Source organism: Anopheles arabiensis, chromosome 2, assembly GCF_016920715.1.
Source record: "Anopheles arabiensis isolate DONGOLA chromosome 2, AaraD3, whole genome shotgun sequence".
NCBI lineage: Eukaryota > Metazoa > Arthropoda > Insecta > Diptera > Culicidae > Anopheles > Anopheles arabiensis.
The window spans coordinates 74434583-74458833 of record NC_053517.1 but is presented as its reverse complement, the minus strand read 5'-3'; the positions used below and the strand labels follow the sequence as shown (position 1 = coordinate 74458833).

General features: G+C 42.8%; 1 protein-coding gene across 1 annotated transcript in view; it reads left to right on the top strand.

Annotated features, from left to right (window-relative positions):
* Positions 1-3301: 3301 nt before the first annotated feature.
* The window catches only part of LOC120904833, a 140853-nt gene continuing 119903 nt past the window's right edge, over positions 3302-24251 (top strand). Inside the window, 2 exon segments of the mRNA XM_040315283.1 lie at positions 3302-3549; positions 20367-20867. Of these exon segments, the coding sequence (XP_040171217.1) occupies positions 20780-20867 (88 nt within the window). The 5' untranslated portion in view covers positions 3302-3549; positions 20367-20779.

Below are 24251 nucleotides of genomic sequence, written 5' to 3'. Positions count from 1 at the left end.
GCTTCACGCCAACAAGGGTATCGAATTCGGAAACCGATCTAATTGGAGAAGGTGCAATGTTATGCAAATCGTTTGCTAATAGCTGCAGCCAGCCGACTGATTTGCCGGCGGTTCAACAGCTTTCAACCCCTGTGGTAGTGCACTCACACTCAGACACACACACACATACACACTCAAACACAGTGGCTGTGTATCGAGAGTGCAACAGTTCTGGGGCTGGTGAGTTTTGGGCGCAAAATTCATACATATTCAATCGTCTAAAGGCTAAAGCGACCACACTACGGGAAAATCAGACAAAATATGCGTAGTCGAAGGGATAGCCGATGAGCCGATGTGCAAATAAAGCCATTTACAATAGTCTCTTGCATTGGTTGGAGAGGTCAGAGGTTAATTCCGATCCACAGTGAGGCACCGTGAGAAACCTTCTATCGTCGAAGTATAATAGAACGGATAGCAGAACGGTCTTTCTAAGCATTCCAGCGCACTAAACTGCTTCAGTCGGGAGTTTTACCAATTAAACTGTAAGAAAATATAATGGAAAAGAAAGGTAGGTACGTTTGTGTGGTTTCCATTTGCGAGGACGATTTACTGCACCGACCGATGTTTAAATTCAATTAAACACTTAAGAGCCGAACATCCCGGTAGTCGAAGAACCGAATAACAGCAGAACGGCTTTGCGTTCACGAGTTTCACCGATGGCAGAATTGGACCGTTTCCAAACATCCCTCCCCCAAAAGGGCCAAAAACCAGCTGTAACCAACCAGTCTGTTCGGCAGTCTTGTGCGGTGTTCGAATTAATCCCATAAATATTCATTACTTTGCTCGATTCATTTGTTAAAAGCAAAGTGCTCTGTGTGTGTTTGTGCGAAGGAATGTCGGTGGGGCAAGAGGAAGGACGATTCGATTTTCAACTTCTCAACCCCAACCCCAAATCGATGGACGGACGATGGCGACAGTGAGCAGGTTTCACCTGTAACTAGGGGAGGCGCGGGACAAAGCTGAAACCGTCGTAAGTACCCCAGACGCGGTTCCGCTCCAACTCTAGGCCGCTTCACTCAATTTCGATTATTGAGGTTAGTTTCCGTTCGATATAGCCCGTCGTTCGTCGATTTGGTACACCAGCGGAGCGGGAGGACACGTTTCCGTTACGCAAAACGGGTTAACCATAATGGGCATTACACTTCAACGCGCTGTTCACCTTCCTATTGCGCTTCACCATGCGACACAGAGCACCACCAGTGAATGGATGGAGAGGTAAAATGGTGGAAACGGAAGTCAGAACCTTCTCCATCTTTATCGCTCACCGTGGCAATGACGGCACAAACCGCTACAATTGAAGTGGCATTGCAATGGGGCCAAGATAAAGCCTCCAAAGAGTGGGCTGTGTAGGTATACCAGGCGCTGGGGCCATGCCGTTTGCGTCCTTTCCCTTCCTATTGGCGGTAAAGGGTTTCCCCATATACACACACATCGAAACAGCACAGGAACGGGAGGGAAAAGCCTGTTGTTGCAAAGTTATTCTTTTGTTACGCTCGAAAGCCTTCACTAGAGACGTGTGACGCTCGGTGGGGCACGTGTACTCGTTTACGATCGACTGCTGGCGGTGATGGTTCTGGTCCTTGTTGACTTCCTCTCGTGGTGCGGGATCGTTGACCGTTTCGCTGTGAAGTGGCGACCCCGCCGACTGTACACACCCCGTCTCGCCTCTGCCTTTGCGCAGCGGCGGCAGCTTAACCTCACCGTCCTTTTCCCCTCACCGAGCGTTGCTGGTGCGGCACGTCACCTTTTGTAAATTGTACTCCACGCGACTCTTCAAACCCGTCGACGCGCGTACGGGTAGTGGTAGAGTAGGCTTTGGTTTTTGCGTTCGCCGACTGTGTCGTTCGCTGTGCCGTCTGCTGCACTTCTCTGTTCACTGAACCGTTTTGTCTCGGGATTTTACGTTGCGGCCCTGTGTTGTGTGTGGTTGGGTTGGGCTGTTGGGACGGCTTACAGGATGAGATTGCGGGCGGGTCTGTTATTTACCCATCGCCCACCGTTGAGCGGTTTACCACGAGCGACGAACGAAACGAGAGCACGACGGAGCGGAGCGGGCGGAGAAAATCTTTGCATGAATGTAAAAACGAATCGATATTCCCGCGTGCGTTTTCCCTGCTTTTTTAACGCCCTTCCGTCCCTGTTGTGTTTTTCAAACATTTCAAGAGGGTCACACCGCTTGGTATCTCGGCCGGCGGGTGGGGAAAAGAACAGTGGCGGAGGTCACGCAAAAGGACGATCATAAAATGAGTGAAAGGAAAAGAAATAGAAGACAAGAGAGCGACAGAGATAGAGCGATAAAGTGTGTGTGTGTGTGTTTCTGCAGGAGCAGGAGGAGAATAAAATGGCAGACAGTTGGGACAGTAATGGGAAGGGAAGCGGTAAAAATCGAAGCGAGATTGGTACGAGGAAATGACGAGTTTTTCCTGCCGCCCTGCCACTCACACCCTTTTCCACGTGTGCGTAAAGCTCACCACCACCGACACCGAACGATGGAAGCGTGTGCTGTGGAGCTCGGTTTCGATAGCTACCATTGGAGACCACCCGTTTTTTTTTTCACCCGTACAACCGCCCGGATTCCGTGCGCTACTTCCACGGCTGCCATGAATATCCATCCCCCAAGCAGGCAAACACTGGATCGCCTGTGCTTCAATGGCACAAACACATGGAAATGGTAAAGGAAAGCAAAGCAAAAAAGAAAAGCTCTGTACTACACTGGCTCCGTTCCGTGTGTTGGTGAGATCAAATTGTGTTGTTTGGTCGAGTTGGGTGCGCGCTGTCGGGAAAAACAAAAACACCACCCGTGTGCTGGCCAAACTGACGGCTTCGCTATTAGGGCTCCTCGCCAATGTGCGCCCGGTTTGGCGTGAGCGTGCTATTGCCTATCGTACAGGGGCGCATGTGCGTGTTTTCCCTCGACGCACAACAACCACACCGCTACCACCAATACACGGGGAACGAATTTACTCTCACGCGTTAGTCGTTGCTGGGGGGAAAACAAATGACGGAGCATGCCATCCAAGCCAGCGGGTGCAAATATAAACAATCCGCTCCCGGAGCGTTGCACTCACGGCACTCCGCTCGCTCGGAGAGCAGCAGCAGCGCTCTCCCGTTTTTCCTGCACTCCACAAGCACTCACTCGGAGTTGCCGTGCTGATGCGGGGCTGGATAAAGTGAGTTTTCACCTGTGAGCGAAGTTTTCCGGCCCGCTTTTAACCAATTTGGGATCCTTTTCGCCATTTTCCATCAGTTGGAGTTCATCTTTCGTGGCGTACGCAGGACGGCCCGCTCGTTGCGTTCGAATTGTGCGAATACACTCCCGGTCGTGCAGTGCTTAAGGGTGTGTGTGTGTGTGTACGTACGTGTGTGTGTGTGTTTGTGTCTGTATCGAAGCATTTCTATTGCTGTGTGCGAGCGTGCGGTCTAAGGCATTTGGTGGCCAGTGCCATTAACCAGTCACCATGGCCGAAGGATAGTGCCGCTTATCGGTTCATCAGCACGGGTGCGTGTTTGGTGAGTTGTTCTATGTGTGTCCGTGTGTGTGTATGTGTGTGTTGTAATAGAAGGAAGTGGTACTGCGGCAGCTGATGGTGGTGGTGATGTTTCCGAGTGACGGAATTCTTAATGCGAGCCAACCGGAAGCAAGGGAAAGCAGAAAATGAAACAAAATTAAGGCTAGCTAATTATTTACACCGCGTCATTCGGCACCGAGCGCCGCGCTATCACTTTATGGCGTAGCAGTAATAGCGAGGCAATAATTACGAAGTGGCCCTGCAAAAGTAGGGTTCGGCCAGCGTTACAAAAAAGAAATATGGGCAGCAAGTACGAAGAATCATCATCGTATCTGTGAGCGCGCAGTGATCTGTGTGTGTGTGTGTCGATCGTGAATGATGATGGAACGGAAGCTGAAGGCATAAATTATCTCAGCACACTTTTTTGGGGTATGCTTGACAGTGTCCGTTGTGCCTGTGCGTGCAAGTGTACGAGCTTGCTGTGTGGCGGCGGCCACAGCAGACGAAGGATGCAATGCAGGCAAAGTTATCCCGTGGCGTACATAAAGCACGGTCGCTACCGAAGCGAACCCGAAAAAGGCATTGAAATTAAGTACCCCCAGGCGGTAGTGGATACGCGGCCGCTCGTTCTGTGCACCGATCGAACCGGTTTCAGCACTCAGTGGTTTAATAATAGTTTGTTAGTTTGTGTGCCCGTAGGCGTGATTAACGAAGGGAGTCTCGGACGTACTTTATTCGATTGCCGGCATCACTTTCGGCCTACGCGCACACTACCGCCGTATGAAGGCTACCGAAAATCCTCCACCTGTGTGCTTGTAGAGCGTGTAGTAGGTAGGTGTCCTGCTGCGTTTCCCATTCTAGCGGCAGCACACTTCCATTGCGTGTTTAACACACACATTTGTGTTCGTGTGTTTTTATTTTTTTGTGTGTGGTTTTTATATGCCATGGCATGTCGTTTCTACTGCTGCCAATGCCTGCGCACTCCATCGGACGAATGGCTGCAAAGTGGTGGTCCGGCGTCTGCCATCACTATACTATCGGCTGGCTTCTCAACCTACACGCGAAGCGCGTGTCTGAAAGACTCCCTAGGTTGTCACGCCGTGCTAGCCTGGTGTGCGGGGCGCTTTGTTACGTTGCGTGCCTTTGCATCGTGCCCGCTGCCAGTGGAATTAGTGTCGGAAAGGGAGAGAAGGGAGCGAGGGAAGCCTGATTCACGTTGTGTTCTATGAGGTGTTTCCTCTGCTGCCGCTCCGGCACTGCGAATGTCCAAGGCGGTGGCAACATGGCACATCAAAAAAAGAGGATACTATAAAACGATATTGCCATTGCTCAGGTATCGTATTTCCCGCCACTACCAGACGAGTACGAAAGCAGCATGAAGGTCGGGCGGTGGAAAAGACTGAAATGGAGCAATAATGGATGTGCTTTTTTTTCTTCATCACGGCTAGTACATGGCGTGTGGCCTGTGTGTACGGCTAGCTCACTGAAAAAGCCCTCCCGTGGTGGTGGTAGTGGTGGCAAGGCACGGGCAAATTATCCGGGCGTGTTCCCCTCCACTCGACGTGCCATTTGAGCCAAATGAAAGAAGCACTAGCACACGGGAGAGATAGTTAGAAAACGTCGGATGTAATTACTGTAACAGTTTCCATAAAGTGGGCCCACCGTAATTGGAAGTGTTGTGTAGTACCTGAACGCACCCGCGCGCAGTGCTAGTGCTTCTGCCCAGTGCCCCGCCGTACGCCGTCGTCGCTGATGTCCGACAATGCACAAGGATACTCCCATAGCTAATGGAAAACGAAACAAAAGAGGAAAAATACATTCCGATGGAATTAACATCATGTCACGCTGGTACTCATCGCTGCTCAAGCTGGAAACGCATTCCAGCGTGAGTAGAGAACGGTCGAATCCCTCGTCCAAGTCAGCTTCTTTCCACAAACAGGTAAGCAGCAAACAAAATCCCACCGTGTATGCACCAGGAAGCTTATTACGTGTTCTGCAGCAATTCTTTCGAAATGTTACTACGAAAAACATCCCTTAATGCTGCTGTGCTCTTTGTAGCGAATTAATGATATTACCAGAGGAAGCAGTATTGCGCATAGTGGCCGACGTTTATTGCCCGCTGCTATGCTGTTCTTTTTCCCCATCAACACCAAACGCTTGAGAAACGTAGTTAACAGCTTCAATTAAAAATGTCCTTTGTCGAGGCAGTTGAAAGCGTGGCGAAAAAGATTGGATGCCCCGGTACGAGGGGAAGTTAGTGCAGTTACGGAGTACACTTTTGAACTTACTGAAGCCTTGCTACGTAATTATTTCACACTGCGGTTTTGTCGAGTTTGCAAAGCACGCTGAATGGCTTAAGCGTTATTTATGGTGGCTTGTGTTGAAATTATAAAAAAGCGCAGCGTACAAAAAGCATACAGATTACAGCATTTGAAGAATGTCTTTGCTTATTGCTACAGTATTGTTTGTTAGTAATATGCAAAATAATAAACACCGTCTCCAGATGGTGGTTGATGTACTAGAAAGTTAAAGTTAAACATTCTGGTTTAGAACATTAAGTCTTAAATTTAAATTTTTTTAGTTATTAGCAAATTGAACTATACATAACATGTAAATCCGTAACATAATTTAAAAAAAAAATGACAAAATTCATCATGTTGTGTTTCTTGGCTTGAGCTGTTTAGAAAGAGGAGACGCAAAGCTTTATCGGATATTTCTGCTTCAATGCGTGAAGACGCATGATTCATAATTTTAGATAACATTTGAGCATGGATATATGGCAAATGGATTTTTTGTGTTACTATGTATAGAACAGTTTACAGTTTAAAGATTTGTATGCCACATTTGTTGTGTTTTTCCTTTTTTTATTTTGTTCTCTCTTTTCAAGGTTCTATTTCTACATAGAAATGGACATATCAACTGTATAGGTTTCTGTTATGTTATTGTGTGCGCTTCCGTGGTATAGTCGACTCCTACGACTTAACAACCCAACAGCAAGGATTGATTATCCGGATACGCGATACTGAATAAGTCTCAAAAGCCATGTGTAGGCCAGCATGTTCGCGTAGGACGTTACGCCAAGTAGAAGAAGAAATAATTTGAATGTAGTTGAGTTTTGTGCCTTGTATATATGAATAGCGAGTATTACTGCCGTAATGTTGAATTTCTGCGTAATTCAGTCATCAGAAATGAATGATTGTGATTGATGAAAATACTTAATATAAAACTGTGTAATGAAAGTAACAAACTTGGAGTTGGAGGTGTATTTGATTATGAATTGTTATTTCACTCAACTAGACAGACCAATTTTGGTCTTTGTTTGATACATTTTTAACATGAAATAGATTGTGGTTGCTATTTCTTGTGAAGACAATACGAATGGTCAAACATATCCCGGGGAAACAAATCAGAATGACTTATTAGTAAGGTTTGAAACTTTATTCACTTTAGCAACAATCATGATTTCTTTACCTTGAATTTGAATAAGTGTAAACAAGTAACCTCTACTTTGAATTCGAGTAAACATTCGTAATTTTTAGTCATTAATAGAGTTAACTTGAGATTACTTTGGACATTATAAGGATTCTAAAGTAATGTTGACACATTTAGTAATATTATGGGATTTTTGACCGCTACGTACCGCTACCCTATGTAAAAGTTAAGAGAATATTACATACCATGCATACGGATAAGCAAGTTCTTTCTACGGGGGAACGGTCTATTTGAGGCTTGAACACATCATAGATATGTTGCTAGTCGTGCATGTTCACGATGGTACTACCATCACTGTAGTTATGTTTTTACACGTTTGTAGGTATCTAAATCCTCATATACCTTGGTGGCCAAAATCCTAACCATAATCCTCAACTTTCCTTTGTTTTTTTTTGTATTTTCTTATTAAAAACAATACAAATGAACAACATGAATGATAAACAGATTATTCGGCAGCATGGTGCCAATATGTCTCATTAATGAGTAATAAGTCTATTGAGCTAGGCTAGCATGATAACGTTTGTCCTTTAAATAGAAGAAGAAAAAGAGTAAAAGCTAAAAAAGAACAATCAAGTAAAGAAATTTTGTAAAAAAAACTCAATGACCCCGTATCTTGGACTTAACTTGGACCTTAACAAAAATAATAAAATTATTTATCTAGAAACCGTGAGGCTTGGCGAAAGTTGCATTCATAATATGAATTGCACCACTGCATTGTTTTGCAAGTTTGATAGTGTGATTTCATTCCGCTTACCAAGTTCACTGTTTAAACATTCTACCCGAAGTTTTGCTGGTGCACGGTTTGTCGGTTTAATACGGCTCACAAACACACGGGACGGACTCATTTCACCGATGACTTTATCGGTTGTGTGCATTTTGCTGGAAATTGCACTCCGGTTGAGCATTAAGTAGACGATATGCACATAAACAGCTCTTGGAGAGTTTCATCAAGTTATGGGTTTATGATACAGTCAAGCAACTTGGTACAGTTAGTTGCCTACCTCGAGCAAGCTTTGCAGTAGTCCTTTTCACCCAGAAGTTGGTATAATTTGAGCTTCCGCTTGGGCAAGTTCACCTTCTACGAACTATTCCATTAGCCGAGAATGTGTGCCGCTGCCAGTGGTTACGAAAAGAAACTCGCTGGCTTGAAGTGGATAAGAAACTGCCCCCTCGGAAAACCGAGCGTAAGATGGAAGTTGTGCTAAGCTGGCATTAGAGGCACACCTCAAAGAGTCGCAAAACAACCGGAGTGGACCAGGTTTCCAGGCATGGCTTAAAACCAACATGCCTTGCCGCTGTATGTTTACTATGCGCTAGGGTTGTGAGGGTGTGGAGTGAGAAGAGTGAGCACCGACGTCTGAGCCGAAACGAACGTCCTAAATTATAAATACACTAATCTTATCGGGAAGTTTGGCCGAGCCTTAATCCTGCATGGAAGGAAAGGTTTGCCGGTTCCGGAATGGACTACCGTTACTTCTGCTACTCTAGTGCTGCCCCGTGCCGTACTGGCCAGGCTGTGATGGCGGTGATGTGGTTTGGTTGAGGGTGAGAAAGTTTTCCATTTTCTCAGTTCTCGGCTCCGGTCACAACACTGATGCTTTTTGGAATTATTTTTTTTTGAAATGTCTGGCTGGATGTACATTCACGTGAGGTAGATGAGTGCAGAATGAGGTGTTTGAGTATGCGAAAAAGAAAATGAAGAAAAAAGGCCAATGAAATATTCATCCTAAAAGGCACATAGCGCAAGAGTAAGGGCGAGACGAACGGGTGAGAAGGATCCAATAAACAAATGATATAGCACGAGCACTATCGTGGGAGGTGTTGGAATGCAGCTAATGGTCAGGACGATTAGTGTAGCCTTGTTTATTTTTAGGCCGGTGTTGATGGGGAAGCGAAAACTTACATCAGTGTGGAGTTAGAGGTAAGGGTTTGACAGGTATTACGGATATTTATCGGTTAGAGGTGTTTGTAGAGAAATGTAATCTTCACGCCTGGAAGGTTGGCCCTTTCACGCTGGGTTAACTTATTTGTTAGCGAGTTATGTTTTCTTGTTGAAACATGTTGTTTTGTTCATTATGAGCATCAACAGATAAGATTATTTGGGCAGAAATAATAGCAAGTGACAGGACTATCCATATAATTTGTGAAATATGAATGATTTTCAGTATTGATAAATGAATAAAAATTATTCAGTAAATGATAAATTATGCCGAAACTTGGAATAACTAACAATTGGATTAAAATTCGTTCAGCTTTACATTATATTTTTTTTAAATAAAAAGCGTTACAAGATTTGCTTATAGGCCGTTAATCAACAAAGTAAAGCTTTATGCATTTTTGACACTCTCCACTATTTTGTAAGAACCTAATAACATGCTCTTCATGGGTTCAAGCCTCATGTAGCAGATAAAATAAAAATAGAGAAATAGAAAGAGGGAAAGGACAAAACATACATCTTCACAATTTAATTTCTTCGACCGCTCTGGCCATCTTGAGGCAAGTTAGCTTTATTAGTCAAACCCAATCCAAACGCCGCGTGACGACAAGGTGTGGTAAAAGTTCTTGCGCTAGAGTGGCCATTAAACACATTCGTTCGCTATCTGCCAAACGCCCAACCAGCAGATGCGTTCGGACAAATTGGACGGAATAGTTTTTCAATGTATCATCGTACTGGTGACAAAAGAAGGCAAAGGGACATTAAATGACGGACGCACACTCACACAATTCTACACTCATACATTGTCCGGCTGGTGGCTGGCTGGGCTGCAGTGCACCAGCCAGCAGGGTTCTTATCGATAACTCAGTGCAATTTATTTGCAAAACTTTCTCTAATGTTACTGCTGTTTTAAAATAGTTTCGTTAGTGTTGGTATGTGGGTGAGCGGTTCCGAGTGTCGGTCATGGTACGGGAAAGGAAGAGAAATTGGGGTCATTAAGGTGCGTCGTAAAAATGGGAAGGAAACATTTCAGCTCATTAAACTGCTGTACTTTGTTTGATGAGCAACAAAAAGGGTGTTGTAGTTAGGTGAAAAGTAAGCAAAAGAAAGGAACAGAGAGAGAGAGAGAGAGAGAGAGAAAGAGAGAGAGAGAGAAGCATGGGTAATAGAGTGTTTCCGTAGTACACTGGTTATGGTTTGCGTTGATTAAACAGTAAGTTTGTGTTATGAGTACTCAGAACTGTACGCGTACATGTTTGTGCTATTAAAAGTCGAACCAGCCGATAATTACCTCTGCCGGATGTAGCAACGATTTGCAGATGAAAAATCCTCATCGTGTCCTGACAATGTCGTAGCGGTGGTACAAATGCAAATTAAACCGAAATCATCGTAAACAGTGGGATAAAAAACACTGAAAGTATTCTTTCACTGTGCTGAATTTTCAGAAACCACCGCAACATAAACCGAAACGAAAGGGACGTTGGTCAGGACAATGCTCCATATAGGTTGGTGCGCTGTGCTCTCATTCCATTGCCGTACCATTACCGACGCCCCAGACGCATTCAACACATTCGTTCTGATTTTGGGCGGTTTACCGATGGCTTAAAGCGAGCCGAACAAGGACACAGCACGTAAGAAACGGTGGAGCAACCGGGCCCAATCTGTCGCCCCGGCTGCCGTGTCGTGATGCTGTCTTCGGGATCACCCCCGGGGCCGCTCGATGGTATTTTCCATCGGCATTTGTAATGTATTCAAACGATAATGGAAAGTTATAATGCGATTAAAAAAGTTTACCACGTTCCCATTACCGACGGTGGTGCGCACCTATGGCAGGGCAGCATCCCCTAGCTGCGGGTAACTTTTCGGGTCTTGGGCGGGGATGGTGTGAATGGTGCTGTTGTTTGGTGGTTTGGTCAGCCTACGGTCAATGTACTTTGGGGAGAGGTTTTTTTTGTTGGTTTTGTTTGGTTGGATCGTTACTCATGTGCCATGTCCTCTGTTGGTGGTTTGAGTCAATCCCCTTCGGCCAGCTACTTGTCGAACCGTTGGCCGGAAACAACGGCAGCATGTCTGACTTTCGGATTTGGGTTGTTTTACGGCACTGATTGCGAAGGACATTAATACTGCTTAAGAACTACTGCTTGTCCAGGGGGTGCGATTGAGTGGGCAAGGGAGTCCCAGAAAGTCCTTACAACCTCGCTTGTTAATTGGAAATAAATTTGTCGTCACGAGACAAACGACCGGCTTAACAGGTTTGCACCACAGGTTGTGAGGTGTAGGTGTAGGCGAGATTTTCCGGACTTTGTTGTTTTTTTCTTTCTCACACTGGCTACGATGATTGCTCACACTTTTGCTGCCGTGGCTGAACTTTCGTGAGAGCTGTGGGCTGTTTGGTGGAAAATAGGCACACGTGCGTACGGCTAGCAACTTTTCCCCATCAACCACCGTGCGACAATGGAAAACTGTTTTTCTTCCCGCTAGCTTGTCTGCTTCAAGCCATGCTGATATTTTGTTTTCTCGGAGGTGGTAACAACACAGTGAACACAGTGGCCCCTCCATTGGTTGTGTTGTTGTTTTCCTCAAAACGCCCTAACATTATATGCCTTTGCTTTATTATTCACCCCCAACCGAGCAACCCACTAACCGGGCCACTCACTTATACATACACACGCGCGCACTCACGTGAAGACAGATTTGCATTGGTCGCGTGCAACGAGCTGCCAAATGCCTGTTTTCCCTGTCTGCCGTTCTTTTTCTTTACACATTACCTCACCATGACGCTAATGATTGTACGCGGAATGAGAAGTGGGCAGCAATATGTGTCTAGGTCTGTGTGTGTGTGTGTGTGTGTGTGTGTGTGTGGGAGGGGGGGGAGGTGTTGCCCAGCAGTCTACTTGTTATCCAGCACACCTATCCAGCACCTCGGCCAGTCAGTTTTGGCATTCTCTGGGGGGAAATTTCCGTTTCCGTGCGCGTGACGCTACAGCTGGCGCAAAACTTTAACCAAGGGGTCGACGGGACTCGATAGATAGGCACGGGGCGTCAGCTGTCGTGCAAATGTGTTGCGAGTGAGCAAGCGACCGGGGTTTTCGGAAAGTTTTACCATCTTGAGCAGCAAATTATGTATTCGCGCTCGCGCCTTCCCAATCCACAACCACTAGAAGGAACTCGCGCTGCGGTGAGGAGGCGATGGAATGAAGGTGGAAATGGTCATCCATCGGTGGAGATGATCCGTGTCCGTGGAAGGTACGAATATATAAAAAAACACTGAGCGTATCGCTTGAAAACGGCGGGACAAGTTTGTGAGAAAATTCGGTAGTTCCGGGCTGTTCGGTCTCACCAAACCCCGTCCGACCGGTTGGGTGGAAATTGTTGATTGATGTGTTAATTTTGCCCTTCGGCCAGCGGGGCCATTCGGGTAATATGATTTGTGTGTTGCGTGCGAAAGCGCCTGCACGGGTGCTTCGAACGGAAACTGTATTATAGCCTTCCGAGGGCAAAGGTATGTTTGCCAGGAAGGATATTGGAAGATACTGTAGACGAGGTGTGCATGGGGGATGAAGCGCCACAAATAACATGTTTCATAAAATGAGTTTCTGATTTAAAGCGCAAACACCTTCGCCATGAACCGTGAAATGCGATGGCTTTATCAAAGTATGGTCATTTTGGAGGCTTTATTATACGCTGATATTAAACTACTACTTGTAACGAAATATTCCAGCACTGTATTCCAATGCTTTAGACAACGATAGGTGTTTCGATTACTTTTATTAATATGTTTGTTGTGACAACTGCGATTGTAAACGTGTGCGAGATCCCACATCTTGTCGTCATGGTGCGAAATTATATGGTTTCGCGAGCAACATATGTCGACGTTGGGCTACTGTGCCGTCTATTAGCAACAGCGGTTGCGATGGCGGTGGGAAAATAGGTTTAAATAGCCCCGAAATACGCGTTCTTGAATTTGTTGTGCGCTACAACACCAGAAGATAGGAATAAAACTAAAATTATGATTTTTTTACAGTAAAATATTTACATTTTTCTCCTTTTTCTTTGGTATTTTGCAATTTTATTTCGTCATTTTCGTCGATTCGTAGAACTTAATACCATGTCCATCATGGGTTCAAGCCTCATATGGATCGTCTTTTCGTAGACGTAAGGACTGACTATTTGGTTGTGGGGTACTGATTAAGTTTCAAAATTCTGTACATGCTGACATGTCCGCGTAGGACGTTACGCCAGATAGAAAAAGAACATTTTGACAAATATGTTGGAGTTAACGAAGTATAATCCTGCTAGGAGAATATAAATAAAATGTAACACACTTACCACTAGAACATTATATATAGACCGGTTGTATTGCGGTAGTTGTCCATTGTAAAATTTATGATTTTTACAGCAGGATGGAATCTAGTAACCTCAAAATAGGCCAATCAACTTATCCATGTCCAAAAGACTCCCAAACTGGGACGTGTAGTACAATACGAATGTCTACCGGAGGGTTACGAACAATTTTTTAGAATATTATGAGACCTAATATCACCATCAACATCTTGCTCGTTTTATTTCAGTAGACTGCGTGTTTCCTTACGCGAAGCTCATCCTCCGCACTTTGAACTACCTTAAAGGGTAGATCACCTGGTTTACAACATCCTTGTGTATTTGTTAACAGCATTGTTGGTAATATAGAAAGACGAGTATTGAACCACAATAAGATAAAATCCAAGGCATTGTACTTCCTTTGATAATTTGCATCTGTGTCTCAGAGTTGCACATGAATGACGTTTTTGTGATCTACACTTACTTATCCGATCTACACTAATGATGGGTAAAGTTGACAACAATCCGGAGTCGACTCTAATGCGACTCCGATAATTTTGGAACCGACTCCAGAAGGTAGGTCCGCCCAGCATTATCCGGAGTGGTTATTCGGAGTTGTTCGGAGTCGTATTCATCAGGAGTCGTCTGGAGTCGTCCGGAGTCGTCTGGAATCGTCTGGAGTCGTCCAGATTAGGAGACGGCCTCCGAAACAAAGGCCTTTTTACAGAGTGCACTCCTGCCGACTCCGAACGACTCCGACTCCACACGACTCCGGGCGACTTTGGACGACTCCGAAAGATTCCGAACGACTCCGACTCTGGGCGCAACTAGTAGGTTCGGATTTTGCCGGAATTGGAATCGGGATAACATTAGCCGGAATCAAGTTGGAGTCGTGCGTGCGCTTCAAAGAGCACATCATTAATCTACACAAGATGCTGAGATCTTACGAAACTTACAAAGTCGATGGTATATGTATGAGATCTTCGCTGGGGAACTTTGGATGGTTTATCCTAAACAGGCTGTGATAACAACTCGACTAGTTATAACTAAAAACGCCAGATGATGTTAAACATCTGGATTCCCAGAAGGAGACTAGCAGCTAGCTCACCGAAAAATATGATCGATTAGGGAGAAGTACGGCAATGTTCGCTAACCAAGGTCACTCAGGATAACTGCTGAACAGCTGTTTGAGAGTAGACGCGATCTTTAGTTTAACTACACCAAAGACCAAAGACCAAGCGAAAAAAAAAGAAATCTAGTTTTGAATTTGTTTGAATTTGTTTGAATTAAATGCTATATATTTGCTAAAGATGTCCAACAGACGTTAACGAAACTATTTAAAAAAATGGTTAAAATAGTTTTTGTACTGTGATGCAGCTTACAAAAGTACTGATGTACTGGCTTACACCGAAGTATGACAAAGAAACGTACAACAACATAGAATTGAATTGTGTTTTGTAATGTGATGTAACTTACAAAAATACTGACGTCAGTACAGTCAGTACTGGAACCGAAGAACGACAAAGAAACGTTCAACAACGTAGAATTGAATATTTTCTATGAAATCTTGTTGTTCAACTGTGAACATGTTTGTACAACTTTAACTCATAAATATTTCGGCAATAAATACCACATGCTTCTATATATGTTCCATGTACCACAGTGTAAGAGATTAATTTAATCGATCAAATTCGCCCTCTAAATTTAAGCTGCGCGATGTGTCCTGAAAACAGTCAAAAAAGTAAATATAGTGGATGAACTTACTTAAAGTGAGTAAAGGCATAAAATGGCACTTAAACATTGGACTTAAAGCATTGCTGCCGAGATAGACCGGAATGTCTATCCGAAAGCCAACGGATCTAACGTCAAGCCGACCTGGTCGATGAGTATGTGCGTGCGATTTATGGTAGGAAATAATACAAAATCCTTTTTCCGCAAGAACCGTTGTGCCGATTGTTTCTTTCTTCAATCGTATGGCTTATCGTGCTAGCTGTGCTTTCCTAAGCGGGACGGTCGCCACGATTCAACCTTTTACACACGCATACGGGCTGACGCCCGAAGAAACCAAACGATGGTGGGCTGTTAAGTAGGATTACTGGAGACATTTTGCTCGCTCTGATGTGAAGTGTGCATGTAGCTTAGTGGCGGTAACGTGAGAGTAGCCTTGTCCAACCAACTCAATGCCTGTATGTTGGGATCGCTTTCGACCAGTGCCCAAGTGGAGGAAGCTTATTTGTCATCTAGCATGTCGAAAGTTTACTTGTACATGTGCCTGTGTGTGTGAGAGTGTATGTGCTCCATTAGCCGGGACGATTGCGTTGATAGGGAATTAAGTGATGTAGATGACGTGGTGGGTCGTTGGAAGATAATCAGTTCATCTAGTGGACTCTCGGCCACCGTGAGGAGTTTGTTCGTTGACTTTCTTAGGAAGCGTCCGATTTGCTGTCCAACTTATTAATGCACTTGTGGCACTGTTGGTAGCTATATAAGTCACGTTTAACATAAAAATAATATTTGAGAGTGCCACTAACTAACTTGTGAGTCATGCAGAGTTCACAGCTAAGTTGGTTACATTACTTGAACAAAAAAATGTAACGTTCCTAATTAGAATGAAACAAGCCTAGCCAAGCCATTCCTGTGACTTACGAATTTATGCATTTTAATAATGAGACCTTATCATTACACCATTGAAATTTTAGCTTTTTTATCATACAGTTCGCCCCTTTCTCAACATTCATGAAGCATACAAAAGGGTACAAATGTCTTCCTTTTTTGTTGACTGCACGCAGGAGTTGCGCAATGTTTCCTGTGCGCTGGTGATTTTCAATTGCAGCAGACAGCGATTCCGTCGACTGTTTTCCATACACAGCTCACGGTGCCGCTACCGCTTTTGTCCACAAAATGGAGCTATGCCTACATTGTCAAGTGGAATTATGACTCTCGAGCACAAAACAAGAGCCGTCAACATGCACCCACTTCATCTAGCGTTTCAGGCAGTATTTTTCGCTTCCGACGCTGTTCGCTTTACCGGATGCCAGTCAGGAGTTTCCTTTGCTCGTTCGTATTTATTTTTTCTTCTTTCCCCTTCCTCTTGTGTTCTCTCGCAAGCATCTACCGGTACATATTAGCGGGCTTGACTGTAGGCCTTGCGCAAAAGTTGCAGCTAGTAGCACATGCTTTATTCCGTCTGTTGTCTGCAGATAATTGGAGCAATATGAACTCTGGTGGCTTGCGGGCGTCGCTGGGCGAACGAGCGGACGAGAATCCTGTGTTATCCTGTTCGAGGGTTCACATTCAGCAGCAGTGGCTTGAATGGTGTGCAGGACATCGAACCCCTTTGCTGGCAAAAAGGCTGGAAGCGATTGCGTCGGTACCGAGGAGCGTATTTGCATGTCGCTGGCAGTGTATCGGGCGTAGGGAAAATGATGCTTGCAAGAGACAGGCAGCTTTTACTGCTTCTGTCATGCATACGAGGCAGCTTGTGCAGATACAAACACATCCAAACACACACACACAGACTTGAGTTATGCATGGGTACCGAAACGCGAAAGCGTCAAAGATCGAGTCTTATTTGGCGCCCTTTACTACGTTTAGTTGGCAAAAGTAGTGCAGAACTGTATCCTGGTTGATGTGGGGCACTGGGAAGGTGAGCGTTTGTGGAAGAAACATTCTATCCTGTCTGCGATGCGAGGGCTGCAGGCGTTTTGCGTATGCAATCCCGTACACCTGTTACCTGTGTCGACGAGTGGTTGGGAAAACAGGTTTAGGATTTCCAACTATTCGTCTTCTAGCCGTCCCTGTTTGTGGTCGCAGATGGATATGCGGCCCAATGCGTCACAACAACAGGGACCGAAACAAAATGAGGGAGAGAAGGAGAGAGGAGAGGGAAAAAAGTGCCCTCAAATTCCGTCTACCATTCGCAGCCCCTTCATCCCCGTTTGAACTGACGCACATGAGCACGTGCTGGGCAGAAAACAAGACGCTGCTCACAACAAAGTGATAAACAAAATATTGTCCTCGGGCGCACCTCGGGGATTGAGAAGAATTTTTGCGAACCCGTAATAGGACGCGACCGACGTTGCTATGGCGTGGGTGAAATCACTGTTTTCTTTCGATTTCCTGCTGAGCAAGGTCCAGGATGTGCTTATTTTTCTTTGCAGCCTTAGTAGAAGAACAGAGGATAAATAATGTATGTTGAGTACAGTGTTCCGTTTTGATTTATGTAGTATTGAAAACACAAGAAAGAAAAACGAAAACAACCACAAATAAACCGAACATTTTAACGCATCACTGAAACCCCCCAACAGCGAAAGGAAAAATGTTAAACTTTTTACTTTAATGATGTATATTTTCTAAAACATTCTCTAAATCAACATTCTCTATATTAAAATATAGTAGCTTACCTTAAAATGATTTAATAGTTCAGTAAAATGTTTCTCATTTTCACTTCCAATTTCATTATATGCAAATCGGGTCTTACTTACTATGCATATATAATAGCTGCATGTGAAACCAGCTCACTGAAAAACACAATATGAAAAAGTTTTCAGAGTAAAGCTAATTTTATCCAATACAAGTATGTTACAGTTTTTTCGCATATATGTTTTGGCGTGTCATCCATAAAGATTATGCTTCGATGGCTTTACTTAACGATAGAAGGTTTCTAATTTGTAAAGAAATAAGCAAAAAGAAACTAAAACCAGTTTCCTATAAGTTCAATCCTATATAGACCAAACTATATAGACTTATTGTATAGAATATGTAAAGGAATGTTCTAATGGTTACAGCACCGGCTCTATGGATTGTTTCCAGAATGGGATTCACACAAAAAATCAGATAAGCAGAATATAACACACCGACGCACAAAACACCACGAATGCAGAAGAATCTATAAAACAATAACAGTATATTAACAGTTTAAAGAGTAAAAAGTGAGATAGAGTCGTTGCCATCTAATTTTGGTTCTAAGGCATCAATTTTTGAGAGTGCGCATGTTTTGACTCTATCTCAAAAATTTTTGCTAGTAAGTCATAAATTTTGACTCTTGTAGGAAACATTATATTTTTTAAGGTATTTGAGCAGATTTTTGCCAATTGTAATTTTCAATCACATAAAGAATACAAAAACCGTGTAATTTGACTGTTTATTGAGAGGAAAAAAAAGGAAATTTTATAATTTCTAAAGCCATTGTTTACACCCGAAAATACATGTCGATTTTTTCACTCCATTAAAACTACCAAAATTGGCATAACAATTGTTTGATTTTAAATTAAACTAATGAACTTATTCACTGCCCTTACTTTATTTCAATAATTGTAGGTCATATATTTCGAAAAATTACTTTAAATTTTGTAAATACATAACACCATTGACTCACAACTCAAAATTGATGCCTTAGAGACAAAAACTGATGCGCACTCTGAAAAATGGTTGCATGCGAGTTAAAAATTGTGACACGATGTCAAAAATTGGTGCCTTCAAGACAAAAATAGGTGAGTTAGAATCAAAGTTTAGCGGCAAGGACTGTGAAAATAAATACCTACTTTAAGCATACGGTAGAGCCGTTCCTTCTAAATAAAAAATACTTACTTTTTTAAGTTTTACACAAGGCTAATTTTAGTATCCGGACCAGTGTGACGTGTGACTCATGATAAATTCCAAGTATTATACTGCTTCCGCTTCATGGATTAAATGAAAAGAGTAACCTTGCACTGCAATGTTCCACTCTTTCCGTTCGCTAAGGTTGTTCCTCGAGTGGTCGTAAACTGAGCAGGCCAACTCGCTTTAGAATACTGCAAAATTTTCCACACCCGTAAGCAAACAGGCCGTAAAAATGGAATAACCATCTTGCCGATTTCCGAGTTAAACTGTGGCCTGCGCAGCCTTTGCGTAGTAGAGGACGAGGCCCACAAAAGAAAGGCCTCACTCCTCTTCCTGCGAGTAACATAGCAAATAACATAGCAGTCCATCATTAATTTAATGTGCTCATTGTACGCTGTGCAGATTCCTGGTGCATATTTCCTTCCTCTAGCTTTCCTCTGTTCGTAGTAACGTTTGCGTAGGTTTGTTGTGTTGGTTTTCGCTCGCTCACGCTGTTTGTTTTTTTATTCTCTTTCATTTTCTCCCCTACAGCATCGTCGAGCATAAGAAGTCGCCCCGTTCGGACCAGATTCAACCAAGCTAGCCACAGAGTCCTTCCCGGCCCCGTGATTTTTCCGCCATTGGTTGTTGGTTGCGAGCGAAAATAAATACGACAACAACAGTACATTTGAGGAGAGCAAAACAAAATCTTGATTACTGCTAATAGTGGATAGTACCTCCGACCTGCTGGCGAGGACGGACGACCGGAGCCACGAAAAACAATGGTTTGAAGTGGGAAATAAAAACAAAAGACCCCCATGACCCCACGCGCACAAGCGTGTCGGAACATGGAAGAAAAACGGCTAGCAAAAAAGGGAAAACAGTACTAAAAGAGTACTTACAAAAACTGAATTGAACAAGAAAGCGGTAAAAGGAATGAAACACAACAGCCACGAAGAAAAAAAGGCAACGTTCACGTACTGTTTCCCTTCTTTCTTTGGTCCTTTGCTTCAGATTGCCGCCTGGTTTTATCTGTCTGGCGGAACAGACCACGTCGCACGAAGAAGGGAACCGTTTCCTTTTGGGTTTCATGTTTTTTGTCTTTTCTTTTGGTTATCATTTATTTGCATCAGCACACTCTTTTCCGTAGCTTTTAAAAATCCAACCGTACGCAGATTTTTTGTTTCTACGTACGAACCTAACTGAACGGAAAAGCTAGCCTGCTTATGGTACAGCCTTCTCACACACCGAGTCAAGTGATGGCGGTGCTCGACTCAAAATAATCCTTCACGACAAATAGGCAATAACAAGCCATCACAATGTCGCTACCGTAAACAACAACAACATCCTTCTCGCCCAAATAAGGACCTAGATGGGGCGGGATTACGCTAATAAACCTTCTAAGCTGGTTTTCATTAATTATCTGTTGGTAATCTAGATCTGCTGTTTGTTGCTTTCATGCAATGCTAAATATGAATTTCTTTTCCCAGCAAAGCGTTCCAATGCTACGTGCTGTATTGTGCAGGGAAATTAAAATCATCCGACTAAAAAACTCTCCACAAACAATCAGCCAACCGCGTTGGTGTGGTGAAACCATTATGAACGTGTTCGTGTATTGCAGAGAGACAATTGAGGAGAGTGAATATTAGTGAAATACGGTGAGTGTTAGAGTGTAGTGAATTTGTGTGAATTCAGATTCGTGAAAAGCAGCCGTTGTGAATTTCATTGTTGTCACATACTGTGTGTTGTTTCGGTGAATTGCTGTGCATTAGTGAGCCTGTGTGTGAGATTGTGTACCATAAGTGAGGTCTGCGAATAGAAAAGCTGGCAAGAATTAATGTGCGTATACGCTAATAGCAGATTATAGCAGTGCTTTTGAAGGTAAAATCCAATCCAGTTAACGATGTGGCTGTTTGGATTTATGTTGATCGCCATCGTGTGTGCCGCCAAGTGCACGGAGGCAGACATTTCGGTGGAGGCAGCATTTCAAGGTAAGTGAAGCATTACCAACGTTTTAATTATTTTTTTAATTTAAAGGGAACAGTTTTATTGACAGTGTTATCGTAGAATGTCGAATGGCATTTTTGAAATGATACATTGTGCATTATATCTATCATAACTGTGTTCGGGAAAGGTAAAAAGTGGGTAAAGGTAAAAAAGTAATTTATTAAATAAAGGGCTCTTTTCTCTGTCACGATCGTAGTCTGAAAGTTTAGCCTGTCATCTGTTTGCAATGTATAGTAGTTTTCGAGCAGCTATCAAAGTGGGTGTAATATACAGGTGGGTTTTTCCCAAGGTTGGTTTGTTTCGCTTCTGCTGGACGACATTGTGGGAGACATCTATCAATCCCTGTATGCAAATTTCCAAAGTGTATACAGATCAGGTGGCCTCATAGCCTTTTTTTATAACTAAATTTAAACACCACTTTTTGACAGGACTGGTAAAAACTTTTGCTCAAAGAGGCGTTCTTCAAATACAAAACACTCTTTAAATTTTAATTTAATTTTTTCATTTCAAACGAGAGATTTACTGTTAATTGTAAGCTAAATCAAATCTGAATAACTTTACGTCTATTTTTGTTCGATACAATAATCTTCGATGTGAAGACCAATGTTTGCTACGAATGTGCTGCTATTAAAAACGATCCATTCTTACGGAAAATCGTTTCACCCGTTCTGTCAAATAGAGCTTTTTTTTATTGATAATTAGTTGTCAAACTATATGGGACGGGACCATATGTTCTACATACACTTTGACTCTAGATTTAACCACCTGATCTCTTTAATGCACCTTGGGATGAATGAAAAACACGATTCGAGCATGTACTCGAATCTTATTCTAGCTTTAAGGTTTCAATAATCAAGGCTGGATATCGCAGGCTATTTTTGTGTGTTGTTTTGTATGGAGTGTTGACATGTTTTCAGCTGCCAACTGTCAAACTCTATATGAAAAAGCTAGTTAGTATCGTGAAAGGCCCAAATGTCATAATCTCGACACCATAATTGGAATGATATGCTTGTTTGTACATGTTCTCAGAAACAAACATGTTTCTTGTTTTTATTCACTTAATTGTAGCATATTCAGAATCCTAGAAAAAAAATCAAGGAATAGGTGTGGTTTACTGAATACCATTCATGTAAGAAGTATGTTATAGAAAATCTAGCATTAAATTGATTTCAAATGGAATAGTTTTTAACCGTACACAGGCTGAAAAGCATCGATTCAACCTAACTTCTTGTCTTGAGTATTGCAACTAACTTCAGGTAAAAACAAAAGTACAGGCCTTTCATTCATTAAAGCTTACATTTTCCCACCATAAAATCGAATGAATTTCTAACGATTTTCAATGAGTTTTTAATCATTGTTGGTTTTGCAATCCGTAATCAAGAAAGGTAATAAAAATTAGGCTCAATATTTTAACCATTGCTCTTGCACCATAATCCTCAGCCCTATAAATAATGCAGAGAAAAATGTGCCATCGGTCGAGCCTGTGCTCCAGCCCCTGCAAGAGCACCATAATGTACACTTCGCTTTCAGTAGAGCTCTGCATCGAGATACTGAAATCCCATGTCGACACAAGTGATGCCCTCTGCGGTATGCTAAAAGCACTCGATGCAATGAAACCGGTCGACCCCTTGGCAGCCGGGAAAGGCAAATGCAATCTGGCCAAACGCCACAAATGGCGAACGGCTCTCTGCTTGCCCTTCAATCGTGGTCGAACGAAGAAAATCGTTTGTTCTCTCAAAGGCTGCGGAAATTTCTTCGATGTCGCACGTTTACGTTGGGTCTTGCTCTGTGTATGAAAGTGTGTTTGCATGCTTGGCAAGATGCTGTGAACTGCAGACCGTCTGTGCCGTCGGGCAGCTGTTGGGTGCTGACTCGGTGCCAAGCAGTATATTGAATATTAATCGAGGGCCAATATTTATGAGAATACGCCAGCGAGCGGGCCACTGTGCTTTGGTGTACGAGTGATGATTTTAATTTCATTTTGATAGGCATGCCGCTTCGAACTGGACCGGTTATTGTTTTCCATTGCGTTGCTGCTGTGGAATGGAATAGTTTGGCTGCCAGGGCTAATGGTTTTAGGGAAAGCTCTTTATTTATATTATTTCTATATTTGTCGGTCTGGCGTACGGCCAGACAGCTCACCTGGATCCGTTGCAGTTGTCAAACGGATAGGTGCTTTGCTGTTTGGGCACAATGTGGCACGATTGAAGGTCGGAAACTTTGCGCCGTAAATTTGATTACCTTGAGCCTATTTCAATCAAGCAATGGCATTGGAACATGTGTTTGTTGTGTGAAAATATATGTATGTGTGCATGCATGTATTTATGTGTGTATTTGTATCCATGGAATAAAAGTACAAGTCATTTAATTCAATTAAGGGTTTCAACCTATCATGTACGCCCTTTTTTTTCTTAGGAAAGCAAATGAAAGGCACATTGAACTATTGTTCACTAGAAATAATATTAGTAATAGGAAGAAATAAAAGTGGATCCGTAAATATCCCACATTCATTTTAATCATCTCAAAAGTTATTGCATGAACCCTGGAGCTATGTGATTAAAATTCATTTTCTTTCTTTATTCGGTCAATTGAACGTGAGGAAATTAAGCATGTATGAAGTTTCAACACATTGAAAAACTCCCCAGTGCAAATAAAAACACTGCTACAAGTAACGCAAGGAAACGTTGTGCCACGGATGATCCGGTCTATAATAAGTGAAAAAAATTAAACAAACACAACCAAAAAGCTCGACGAAAAGCTGAGTAAAAGAAAAGCCTAGCTGTATAATTAATGAACGCGCGTGCGAGACTGGCACCGTGTGTTGAAGCTATTTTTGGGTTTTGCCAACAGTGTGGTCTTGTTTGTTTTGTGATTGCACTTCTATACCTTATTTGAAGCCCTCAAATGAAGCTGAATGAATGTGGAAGCTTTCTTTTATGGTAATCTGAATCATCTGAATGGAGATTTTTGATTAATCAAATTAAGTGTAAAATGCTCATCTGATAAATAAGAATGGATAAGACTATTTTTATTTTACTTTTTTGTATCATAAAGCTAAGGAATACCATTTTTTCATAACGCATAGTTTTGTATACTATTAAATTTTAAACTTAAACGTATATGAACCACATTTTTTCCGATATATTTTCCAAATATTTTCGAAATATTTTCCAAATTCTGGGATCGTTAAATAACAGAATGAACATTAAATAAGAAAATCTAGAACTAATCCGAAGCACAAATTGTTCGTTTTTATCGAAATGTTATAACAATGTATGTTTCAGAATAGTTTAGTTAAGAAAATATAGTTATTATTTGTGTTGTATCCATCAATTTTAGAAAATATATCAAAATTATGTGAAGAAATT